Here is a 12,970-nt window from a genome sequence, read left to right as displayed (position 1 = left end):
GAGGGGGAGAATAGCGAGAGAGAGCACTGTTTTCATTAACTAGTCTAAAATTTAAAATTTTAATCTTCAGGATTCAAAATCTGACTATGTAGTGAAAAAAATCAGTTGTGAAGTATTAAACGGAGAGTAAAAACACTGTGTTATATTATATTCAATTCATTACACAGAACATATGTCTATGGAAAACACAGTTGTGTTTTCCATAGACATATGTTCTATGGAAAGTTAATATAGATATTATTTCTGGGAAAATTCCCATGTTACTCCTCTAAAATAAGCTATTATTTCAATGGCTAATATAGCCTACTTTCATTTAGGAGTGCCCCTTTTTTTACAGTGTCATTGGCTCTTTACTCCAAAATCTTAGGGCATTACTGAAGTGTTATAAAACGAATATATGAAGAATAATATAGGAGGAAAATTTGGATGTTGTTTTCTGTCTCCATATCCTGGCGATATGCATTCATCTGCTGTTAAAGGAAGGTTTTTTTTTTTTTGGGGGGGGGGGGGGAGTAAAGTAATGTGGGGGGATTATTTGAAAAAACCTGGGTTTTTTATATGTATAATATTATTATTATGAAGGGTGGATAGAGAGCGTTTGGAATGGGGGGGGGGTGAGAGAAGGGTCTGAAGATAGAAATTATTTTTTGGGGGGGAAGAGGAGGGATTTATGAGAAAAAGTCAGGGATGGGAGTAATGGGGTGTGAGCCGTTTCGACAGGCGTTGTCTTCGTAACTCATGGGGGAGGCTATGTCATGTCGGCTAGGTGTTTCTGTCTTTGGTGTGCTTGTGTTGTCTCCTATTTGTCGAAGTCGTTTTTATGTTATGGAGCTTCCAACTCTCGGAGATTATGTAGGGTCGGTGGACGTTTATTGAGTTTTTGTCACATTTTATGGCTATCATTTCCGATATTCTAAGCATTATTTCGTTATCTTGTATGTCTAATATTATGGCCTTGTCGATTTGCAGAGTATGTTTTTGTTCAAGGCATGGACACTGCTATTTCAGTACTTTGTATTCCTGTTTTTCTTTTTGTTGTAGCGTTTTTTTACTGTTTAAATGTTCTGGAATAGGGATGATACAGTCACGGAAGTGTAGTGTTGCCCATAAAGACCTGATAGTAGAACCTGTGTAGGTGACATCACAATCTTTTTGGCAGGGAAATTTGTAAATTGACAACGCCATAATAGGCCAGGTTTTTTCAAATAATCCCTTACATTACTTTCCCCCCAAAAAAACCCTTCCTTTAATAGAAGATGAATGCCTATCGCCCAGGATAAGGAGACAGAAAACAACATCCAAAAAGGTATGTCCAAATTTTCCTCCTATATTATTCTTTGTATATTAGTTTTATAACACTTCAGTAATGCCCTAAGATTTTGGGTAAAGAGCCAATGTCAAAAAAGGGGCACTCCTAAACAAAAGTAGGCTATATTAGCCATTAAAATAAAAACAAGTTAATTTTTTTTTGTTTCATGCATATTTTATACTGAAATATACTAAAAAAAAATTTATAACTATTACAGATTTTTTTAATACTATGTGCAAGAGAATTTATTTCACCTGATACATTAGGAACAGTGTCTAGCTTTGTAGTAGTTGATGTTAAATGTGGAAGAGGCAGTGTTAAAACTACACCAGCACTAGTTCCTACCCAAAGAAGATCTTTACAAGCCAAAAGTGATGTAACCCTCAGGCAAGCTGCTTTATGCTGACGAATAATATCATCACATCCTGAAAATTAAAAAACAAAAGATTGACGAATTAGTGTTATTCAGGAAAACAGCAGATATCTGACTATTGCAATCCATATTACAAGAAAAATTATAAGAAACAGGTATTTAAACAAAGATGTGACTTTTTGATACCTCAATCTAGAGAAATTATTACTATTATTATTATCGTCTTCATGTGACACCTACAAGGACTCATCATGTTAGGACACTCTCCTTAACTCCAATACACACACAACTCACCATCTCTGCTACTTAATTTTCCAATTACATACAATGCCTCCTACTACTCACCACCACCAGCAACAATAGTATTTTTGTCTGCAAACTGAATGTGTTCTCATGGCCAAATTGCCTGTATTACTACTGTATTATTATTATTATTATGACATTAATTGACACAATTGAAGCACAGTCAAAACAAGATATCATTTAAACAATTTGACTGCTAATACACAGAAATTCAAATTCTACCCCAAGAATATAAGAATAGTCTATCAGGTAGCATCGGAAAACATGGACTGTTCCAAATAATATCATTTTTTGTAGATCACAGTTGGTTACTTTGTTGATGTTTAATTCTTGTATATAGTTGACTAACTTCTTTGAAAGTGCACCAAGTTTGCCGATAACGGTTGTGGGATGACTTTGGTGTATTTAAGCCAACTTCAATTGTCAAATCTGAGATTTGGCAATATTTAGTCCCTTTTTTTTTTTCAGTTCTTTGTTGATAATGTTGTTATTACTGGGTACTGTGATGTCAATAATCCAAACTTGTCAATGTTCAACAATTGTAATGTCAGGTGTATTGTGTTCCAAAGGGTGATCAGATTATATTCTAAAGTCAAAGAGAATTTTTGCTGTTTCATTTTCCAGTACTGTTATGCTGCCACCAATTATCAGAAGTAGGAGAATGACATTTTTTGCATACATGCCAATAAATTATTTTAGCTACTTGATCATGGCTTTGGGCTATCTTGCTGTAAGCAGAAAGCAAATTTTCTACACTTTCAACTTTCTGATCACATAATGTGCATTGACTATTATTACTGATGTTGGAAGTTTTTTCCCACTTGGTTAGACTACAATGTTTGCTTACACTTGGATAAAGAATTAAACTAAATTTTTTTATCCAAGTGTAAGTAAACAAAGTTTCCGCCTGAAGTATCTTCAGGACTGAGGCAACTTGTGGTAAAGATGGACCAAGCTCTCATCATTCCCTGTCTTAGTATTTCCCATAATGCAAAGCACATCTCCTTGCAGACATGTATAATGCTATGCATTAATGGCCCTTCCCTTAATGCTATGCATTAAGGGAAGGGCCATTACCCAGACTGGTTTTGACCTTTATTGAATGTTCAAGTACAGGTCAAACTCCAAAAACTCAGTGTTGTTTCCCTCAGTAACAGGCTCACCCTGCCACTGAGAAGAACTCTCAGAACTGGTTGGCTCTACACCGTGGCAGGCTCACCCCCACCACCGAGCAGAGCCGCTCATATCTCATCTGAGGGGTAACAGCAACAGCTGTGCCTCAGTTAGCTTCACGGGCTACAGCATTGCTATTCATTACCCCCCCCCCACACACACACCCAGGACCTGGGTGACAGCAACAACCAATCCTCAGTTAAAACTTCATGGGCTACAGCATTGCCATTCATCACCCAAGCTTCCAACCGGTTTCGACCTTAGCTGAGGTCTCGTCAGTGGGAGCCAGACCCAGAGGTGGAGATACTAAGGTGGAAGCAATGGAGAAGTCATATTTACCTATGCGAGTTGCCAAAAGGTGTCTCACCTTATTATTAAATTACTGTGGATTTAGAGAAAGATGTTGGAAGTTTTTTCCCCACTTGGTCAGACTATAATAAATTTAGTTTAATCCTTTATCCAAGTGTAAGCAAACAAAGTTTGCACCTGAAGTATCTTCAGGACTGAGGCAACTTGTGGTAAAGGTGAACCAAGCTCTCATCACTCCTTGTCTTAGTATCTCCCATAATGCAAAGCATATCTCCTTGCAGACGTATAATGCTAAATGCTAAAAAAAAAAATGCTATCATTATACATGTCCACAAGGAGATGTGCTTTGCATTATGGGAGATACTAAGACAAGGAGTGATGAGAGCTTGGTCCACCCGTACCATGAGTCGCCTCAGTCCTGAAGATTTCTTATTTCTTTTAGAAGCCCTTCTTGTGAATGACTTGAAACATCTGCTCAGTGCTATTATCGATGTAATATTTTAAACTAATTTCTCCTTAATTAGTACTACTTAATTCTCTCACTACACACGACTACCATCAATGTCCATTAACATCAGTATTTTTTGTTTGTAAATTGCACATGTTCTGATGGCTTATTTGTCTGTATGCGGGATGAAAAAAAAAAAAGAAGTTTCCAGAAGGAAAAACCCTGCTACCTTCACATGAGATCGGCTAACTCACCTAACAACTGAAAAAACCATATAAAGATTCCTCTCATCATGGCAACAAGAAACTCTGATCTTTTCCAATGAAAAAGTACATGTCCTGTCATTCTTCCAGTTGCACTACAGAGGCATATAAATGATTATGTAATGAACACCCAACACTGGCTTCTAATATTCTTAGGTATTTATAGTGTTCATTATCTGAAATTACTTTTATATGTATCTTTCCCAGTCAAAATTAAAATTGCTAGCGTCATTAATTTTTCTTTGTTTAATAGATAAAATTGCATATTTATCCCAACCAAATTCCATTTTGATGTCAGACTGAAAATGCAAACCATATTTCACAATGAGTCTATTTGCTGTGCTGATTTTCCATATAACTTCAAGTCATTCATACAGAGCAGATGGGAAATTATATTATTTTTTAGGAATTTCATATCCAAGTTTTGTTCTCTTCAAAATGGTAGATAAATGTATCAAAGAAATGTTGAAAATTAATATTGACAAGGAATCACCTTAGAAAATTCACATCTAATGCTAATATCTCCAAATCATTCATTATTAACTATGAAAGTGATTTTCCATGATTTCATAGCAGCAGCCAGAAACGAACATATGTTTTTGCTAATTCCAAATATTTCTAGTGATTTTAGGATCCAAGAGTGTGGAAGGAATTGAATGCTTTCTTATAGTCTATCCATGCCATGTTTAGTTCATTTTTTAAAGATTACTTTATCAATACAGATCTGGTCTTTTTGTTCAATTGGATATATTTGATAAGTAGTGGTATACAGCATTTGATGTGATTGCAGTGAACGGATAAATGTAGTTGGCAGGCATGTTATTGGATGATAGTCCTCCAATGACTCAACACAGGAGGACACTCTACTTGATGCCACTACATGCAACTCACCATCTCTGTTACTTAATTCTCCAACTACATACAATGCTATCTACTGTCCACCACCAACAATAGTATTTTTGTCTGCAAATTATAGGTTTATCCTTCCCCAACATATGAAAGTTATGTATAAGTAGTAGCAATTAACTGTACTGCATGTCATTTGAATTTTGAATGAATAATTTTCATTCTTTTTGCAAGTATTTTTGTCTGTAAAAAAAAAAAAGTTCTTTGAATTAAGGAACTTTATGTACTCTTGCTAACCGATGATAATTAATGCTTTTAATTGTGATGAAACTTATTTTTGTCATAAACATATGATATACATAAATCCTTATCCATTATATTTGTTTATATAAATAGAGAGGTTCTGCAATTTATATAATTCAATTAAACTTGTTTTTGTTTAATCTTTTATCCAAGCATTAAGCAAACAAAGTTTGCGTATGAGGTATCTTCATGACCAAGCTACTTGTATATGGAGACTAATAACTTCACATTAATTGTCTTAGTATTCCATAATGTTACGCATTATGAGAAAGGTCACTACTTAGATTGGTATGGACCTTTATTAGGTCATCAGCCTCTATATGCAAGTAGCCTAGTTGTGAAGATATTTTGTGTACAAATATTGTTTGCTTACATTGGATCAAGGATTAAATATGAGTCATTTCTTGGCAAGTTCAATTTAATTTGTGACCATAAAAAAACAAACTTTCTCTATAATACAGTTAAAAAATTTAATGCAGAAAGAAACTTGAAATCTCAAAGGCATGCCAAACATATTGTACAGATCCAGTAGTACCCCCTTTCCCCATCTTTGAGGATACAGTAGTAGGTAATTCCACAGGTTGGCTGCCAGACAGTGTACAAGACTAGTGTGGATAATAACATGTTAGAGGCTTCCTGATTAGCTCTGCACAATGAATCTGCCATCTGTATTGCCAGATTGAGAGGCACTGTTGAGATGATACTGTGGTATGGAGAGTGGATGCTCTCTGTTTGGGCCAAATATCTATCTCCTCTCACTTATGTTTCCTCTGCTTTTTTTTTCTTCACCTTTGTAATACTGGCATGAGAATAAACCTAAATAAACATAGGTTCACTGCAGTTAAATTAACAGACCTCACTAAAAAAAACTTTTCCACATACACTTCACCAACATTCATGGTAAAAACACCAACCTAAGTGATGTATATCATCATCTACAGACAATGAAACTTGATCTCCTACATCTGGCTGAACTCCAAATCTCTGACACAACAACAACTACAGATCTAAACTCTTCCTTGTGCTTTTGAATGATCTGATATTCCATGCTAGAGGATGCCGAATCTTTAATCTCCTCTTTTTCATATTCTGTGGCCTATGATTTCCTTTCTTCATTAAGCCTCATTCATGTGCTGTCTCTATTGTTTCCCTGATTCTGATAATCATTCTGACCTCTAACTTCTTATCCATGAAGCTTGATTTCTTATAATCCAAATTAACTAACAGCAAAGTCATCTTCCTTGCTGACTTTAATTCACAATTCTAACTGCTCCCTATCTTGAAATCTACTGTCCAAGCTGGAAGACAACAGAAGTATTTGCTTTAAGTAATGTTTCAAAACAAATCATCTTGTGACCAGAATCCCTGACAATCCTCTCGACAAGTCCAACACTATCAATCTGTTTGCAAACAGGTATCCTTCTAGGTATAATGTTAAGGACTGTTCTTCTTCTTAATTCAAATCACAATCTCATCCAAGTTGCATGTAGAATGTCTCTCTAGAACATCCTTACCTCAGCTATTCACAACTTCTTGTAGCTAGACACTAAAGCAATGCAAGTGGAAAGATCTCCATGACTTTTACTCCTCCTTTCCAATGATCAAACTAATGTTTCTATTCTTCAGATCAAGATACTTGTGATCTTGTTACAGAAATTACTATGTTGGAATGAAGGTTTCATTCCTCACTCTGTTCAAAATTCCAATCCTATATCCATGCCATGGATTTCCAAAAAGTTTGCCAGGGTGATCAAAATAAAACAGCTCATCATAAGCTGTTTACTATCATTAAAAGAGCTGTCTAGCTTTCATAGGACTAAATGAAGAAAATTTTCCACCTGCTTCAATGGAAGTCATGCCATCACATCCCTCACAAAAGCTGTTGAGTAACTGTATTTCTGTGATTCCACCTCTTTCTCACCCAAATGGTAGCATTCCAACAATGTGGAACTCTTGCAGGACAATTTAAATGAGCCATCAGTATAGGCAAAAGTTCATGGGTGTCAGTTTAATGTCGAGAAATGTAAAGCTATGTGTTTTGGAATAAATAGATTACAACCCATGTATCACATTAATGGCACTGTACTCCAGGAAATAGACGAAGCTAGAGATTTAGGAATGGTGGTAAACAGAGAGTTAAAGTTTAGAGGACATATTGCTAAGGTAGTCCATAAGATTACTTGACTGCTGAAAAACATATTAACAAGTCGAGAGTGGGCATATCAAGGCCTTGATATGCCCACATCTGGATTACTGTGCTCAAGTCTGATCCCCTGGGTTTCTTGGGAATGATGAAGTGGTGAAGAGGATTCAGAGGCGAGTGACCAAGATGGTGAATGGCCTGTAGAATGTTCCCTATGAGGAAAGGAGAAAAAGAGGGGATATGATAGAAACATTTAAGTTTCTTTAAGGGTTTTATAGGATAGATGCAGGGAGAAATATTTCAGCACTTGGCTAGAGGGACCAGAACAAGGGGGTCATCCCCTGGAAGTTGAATAAAGGTGTGGTTAGTAGGGCTGTGAGGACTAGATTTTCTGCTTGGAAAGTTGTGAATGAGTGGAATGGGTTGCCAGAGTCAGTTGTGAGTGCTTTGTCTGTCAATGGGTTCAAAGGTAAGATATGATAGATTGGGTCTCCTGCGATGTCTTCGGACTCCACAGAGGTACCCATATAATAATAATTATTATTATTACTATTATTTATCATCTATATACTATATTATTATTCACAGATGGAGTCTATCCTACAGCATGGAAGTAAGCTCATATATATATATATATATATATATATATATATATAAAGGTGATAACTTCTATTATTCACTTATAAATTTATTGCTCTTGGCTTAGTGTTGTTCAAAATAATGGTTGATGTCATTAACAGTCAACTACTTCAACACCTGGAAAACTGTCAACTAATCAATGACTACCTCACCCACTTCTGAACATGTGCCATGGAAAGTTTGGAGGAACCTGTGCTAAAGAACTTGACATTTCCAAGGCACTTGGTAGAGTCTGGCATTAAGAGCTTCTCGGCAAACTAACATTCTATGGTCTGCCTTCCTCCCTTTGACTGCCAGTTTACTTTTAGCTCATTTACTGTGTAGTGAGAGGTGTTCTTTCTTCAGATTTTCCTGTTATCTGTTCTTTTTCTTACTCTCTTCCTTATATAAATGATCTGCTCTCATTGACCTCAAACCCTGTTCACAGTTTCACTGATGATAGCACTCTCCTCTCATCCTACACATAAGACAAAACTTGCCATGCTCAAATATCTCAAGCTCTAAGATCATCTATGATAAATGCCCTACATCAATCTCCACACTATCCTTCATTGGAACAACAATCTATTCACCTTCAATGCTTTCTAAATACTTTTTTTTTTCTGTTTTCTCGCAAAAAATACCTTAGTTCTTGTCCATTTAGCTTTGAGAATACTCAACCTTAATAGTCAAGACCAGATTTTCCTCTCTTCTCAAACTGACACTTACATCCTTTCCTTGTATAATCACATCACTTCGATAGCATCTTCAGTCACCAGAAATACTGCTCTCACATTTGAGGTGGTGCATCTAAGACATATCTATAAATTCTTGATGCACTTCATAAGATGACGCCTCTCTCACAGACTTTCTCCTGCCACTATCTTGTAGATAGCCAGTTTCCATGTTTTCTCTTCTACAGATATTTCCAGGATCACTGTTGAGCAGAACTAAGCATGCATTATCCCGCCCCACACACACACCAAACACAAACACCCATTTTTGCTAAACATAATGAACATGAGCACCAGCTGTCCAACATCCCATTATAGTTGAACTGCTGTCTCAATGAAGTTGCTAGTCCCAGTCATCTTTTAATTCATTTACTTTAGTTTTGTGGAATACCTTCCACATGAAAGATTCTCCAAAGAATACGACCTTCAGCTCTTTAAAAAGAATATCAACACGTTACTTTGCTCTTGACCTCAGCTCACACATGCCATTTATTTGCTGCAAGCCTTGCAGTTTACAGCACAGGAATAATTTAAAAAATGGAAATAGTATCTAATGTAGTAATAAATGACCACAGCATACCTTGGATTGAATTTGCAGATGAGATTACAGTGATTGCTGATTTGGAAACAAACTGAAAAATATTTTGTAGGTTATGGAGAGAATTTTTAAAAAAATATAATATGACTATAAATACCAGTAAAAACCAAAGTCCTGGTCATAGTAGAAATGCAGCAGTCACTGCTAAATCTCAATGAACAGTGAAATAATACTTCCAAGTTTTAAATTTAAATATTTATGGAGTATGATTACAAAAGATGGTAGAAGTGAAAGAGAGATAAGATGTAGAATTCAATGACAAGGAAGCTTTAATAAAGATGAGACATTTATTCTCTTTCAACATAAATTAAAAAGTAAGAAATCCTGATATTATAGTATAAACAGGGTGGATGCTAGAAGCAACTGTGTGTGTGCAAGCATGAGGAAGTAATTAGAAAAGGAATGGGATAGCCTGAGATGCAAGGAGAGCATCTGAATCTGGGGTGAAAAAGCATAAGTTCAGAGTATTGCTTTTCAAGCAAGTGATTCAGGGACTTTGTCAATACAAGATTATAGAAGAATGGAAATGTTTGAGTTATGGTATAGAAATTAAATGGACAGAAACAGTGACCAATTACAAAGTACTTCTACGCAGAAGAGGATAAGTATGTCATTAGGACTGTTAACAATAAAAGAGAAAAATGGACAGAACATATTTTGAAGCATAACAATTTTTTGGAAATGATTCTTGAAGGAAGGTTGAAGTGAAGAGACAGTGTGGAAGACCAAGGCAGTGATTTTCAGACAAGTGATTAGGAAATAAGTATGCCACAGCTACTCAGATGAGAAGATGGCAATTAATATGAGGGAATTGGCAAACACATTCTTTCCCATGACTTTGGAGAGGAGAAGTCCTTTCATTACAAACACAATATGTTATTTACTTTGTTTCTTATTCATATGAGATATAAAAGGCTTCACTTTGGAAGAAAGAAAGATTTTATGTCATGTTCTTTGGAATAATGATGTAAAAATCAAAGTTAATATTAATTGTATTTATTACTAGAAATATCTCTGAGATTTTATTTTTTCAAATGAATATAGCATAAAAAAACCTTGGTTCATGTTTGTTCATTTATTGGTTTTCCAATAAATGAAGGAACACAAACCTAGAATTTTGGAAGAAATTACTTTTACAATAATTTTATGTTAAAGATTTTTAAGGAAAAATTAAATTATTGAGTAACATTTACTTGAATATTACTTTTTTTAAATAACAAAATTCCAATACAGTCTTTCCTCCATTCTGATGATCCCATAATAAGTTGAAAAGGTGCAAGTCACAAATCACTATATGAACTCTAAGGATCTATTAACATGCATGAATGATAAAATGTGTAAATCTGCTTTGTTATATAGATAGAGGAAATAGAGGTGAATAGAATGAAATACTTGGTTGGATGTTGTTATAGACCTGGTAATGTGGATGGGAGTGACTATGAAATATATAATCGAAATTAGCCAAGCAAATAAGAAAAGGGTGATCATTAATGGCAAATTTAATAATGGAAATATAGACCAGGATGATGAGATAGCAAATAGAAGTAAAGAAAATGAGTTTCTTGAGTTTTTGAGGGAAAACTACCTCAGACAGTATGTAACAGAGGGCACATGAGGATTGAGGGTCTTGGATTTGATCATCTCATCAGAAGATGTAATTATAAATGAGGTGTCAGATCACCCTCCAGTTGATAAGAGTGACCATGAAGTTATCAGCTGGGTGGTTGATAGCAGTGTGAGGACCTTTGTGAGTAAAGGGTATATGTGAACCTACAAGAGTGGTGATTATGAAGAAATCAGGAGACAGCTTGCAGATGTGGCATGAAATGAGGAGTTAACTGGAAAAGTCATTCATTAATTTCGTATGGTGATTCAATGGCTGTGAGCCCCTTTTACGGAGAGGTACATCACCACCTCAATTCTCCCCCCCCCCCCCATTTTTATCCGGGCTCATGACTGGCATAACTGACAATTCAGACCTATTGCTGGAGGGACTGTCTTAAGTATTCCTGACTGTATCCATGTGTGTTCATGGGGCTGGTTTGCCTTCTTGCAGGATGAAAAACCCCAGGAATAAAACCCCCGGTCTTGGGCATGGACAACCTTGTTGTCCATGCCCAAGACCGGCTAACTAGGACACTCCTTCCCCAGGCATGTGGCTGTGAAGTGCATAGCCACTAGACTAACCGTGCAGACAGCTGGAAAAGAGATCAATGCAGCTTGGGAGATATTCAAGAGCTATCGAATAGAAGCAATGTCTAAATATATTCCAAGGGTCAGAAGGCTAAATAAGGTAGGTGTGGAAATGAATGAATAAAGCATGTGATACAGAGAAAAAGGGAATTGTGGAGGTAGCATAAGAGAAGTGGTAATAACCAATTCCATGAGGATTACAAAGACCAAGCAAGGCAGGTGACTTGGTTGGAAGGGTAGCAAAAGTGAGGTATGAGCAGTAGTTAGCTAATGAAGCCAAAAAGAATCCTAGGGAGTTCTTTCAATATGTAGCCAGCAAAAAAAAAAAGAATGATTATGGAAGGATGACACTGATTTGAGAAAATGGTGTAAGGACAACTGTTGCGGAAGATATAGTGGAGATATTTAATGAGCAGTTCATAAATGTCTTGCATTCTTGTGAATGGACTTCATGGAGAGATTGAGAGCAGTTGATGATGGGGAGGAGACACTGACTGTAAGTGAGCAAGAGGTGTATGGAGAGTTGAGCAAACTTGATGTTAATATGGCTGTGGGACTTGATATTATATCACCACATATATTGGGTTGACAACAATGGTATTTTCTTTGATGGACAGCATGGATTTGCTAAAGGGAGATCATGTTTTACTAATCTACTTATTTATTACAATAAGATGATAGCTTCCTTGGACAGAAGAGAGAGAGACACAGTAATATACTTAGATTTTGCAAAGGCTTTTGATAGATTACTGTATGATAAGTTGATAGTCAAACTAGAGCAGATGGAGTTAGATAGTAGATTAGTGCATTGGATAGGAGACTGGCTATCTGAAAGATATCAGCAAGTTGTGTATGGGGGGAGCAATATCTTGGAAAAGGAAAGTCACTAATGTACTTCGGGGTGGGGGGTCTGTTTTAGGGCCATTATTGTTATGCTAATGATATTGGCAAAGATTTGGATGGAGATATTCAGTTGTTTGCAGATGATGCAAAGTTGGGACAAACTATGAAGAGTAGAGATGTTGTAGCCTTACAAAAAGACTTGAATAAATTGAGTGATTGGGCAAGTAAATGAGGATGCAAGTTCAATGTTGCAAAATGTAAAGTTTTAAAATTTGGGAAAAAAAGATGGGATTAGAATTTATGCTTGATGAGGAAATAAGAGATCTTGGGGGTGATAATGGATAAGGATCTGAAATTTAGGAGACACTTTGCCAAAATTGTGAAGACAACACAAAGACTTCTGGGAATGATGCGGAGGGCACTAACTGGTAGAAGTAGGGAAATTACTTTGATTAGACCACATATGGACTACTGTGCACCGATTTGGTCAACTGGTTTTCAAAAGGACAAAAAG

The 12,970-nt window shown here is 36.1% G+C and overlaps 1 protein-coding gene across 4 annotated transcripts in view; it reads right to left on the bottom strand.

The window, feature by feature from the left end:
- The window catches only part of LOC150104769 (rho guanine nucleotide exchange factor 17-like), a 678,990-nt gene that overhangs the window by 67,556 nt on the left and 598,464 nt on the right, over positions 1–12,970 (bottom strand). For 3 of the 4 annotated variants that reach the window (XR_016548547.1, XR_016548548.1, XM_090395338.1), the window contains one exon: positions 1,564–1,734. Coding sequence is in view for 2 of the 4 variants with exons in the window: in XM_090395338.1 (XP_090251464.1) it covers positions 1,564–1,734 (171 nt within the window). In the remaining 2 variants the exon portion in view is untranslated. The remainder of the gene's footprint in view (positions 1–1,563; positions 1,735–12,970) is intronic. The other variant, XM_090395339.1, reaches the window with a different exon arrangement.

Source organism: Typopeltis vanoorti, chromosome 7, assembly GCF_054136105.1.
Source record: "Typopeltis vanoorti isolate ZY-2024b chromosome 7, IOZ_Tvanoo_1.0, whole genome shotgun sequence".
Classification (NCBI taxonomy): domain Eukaryota; kingdom Metazoa; phylum Arthropoda; class Arachnida; order Uropygi; family Thelyphonidae; genus Typopeltis; species Typopeltis vanoorti.
The sequence above is the reverse complement of the archived record's forward strand: the minus strand, read 5'-3'. Positions and strand labels throughout refer to the sequence as shown.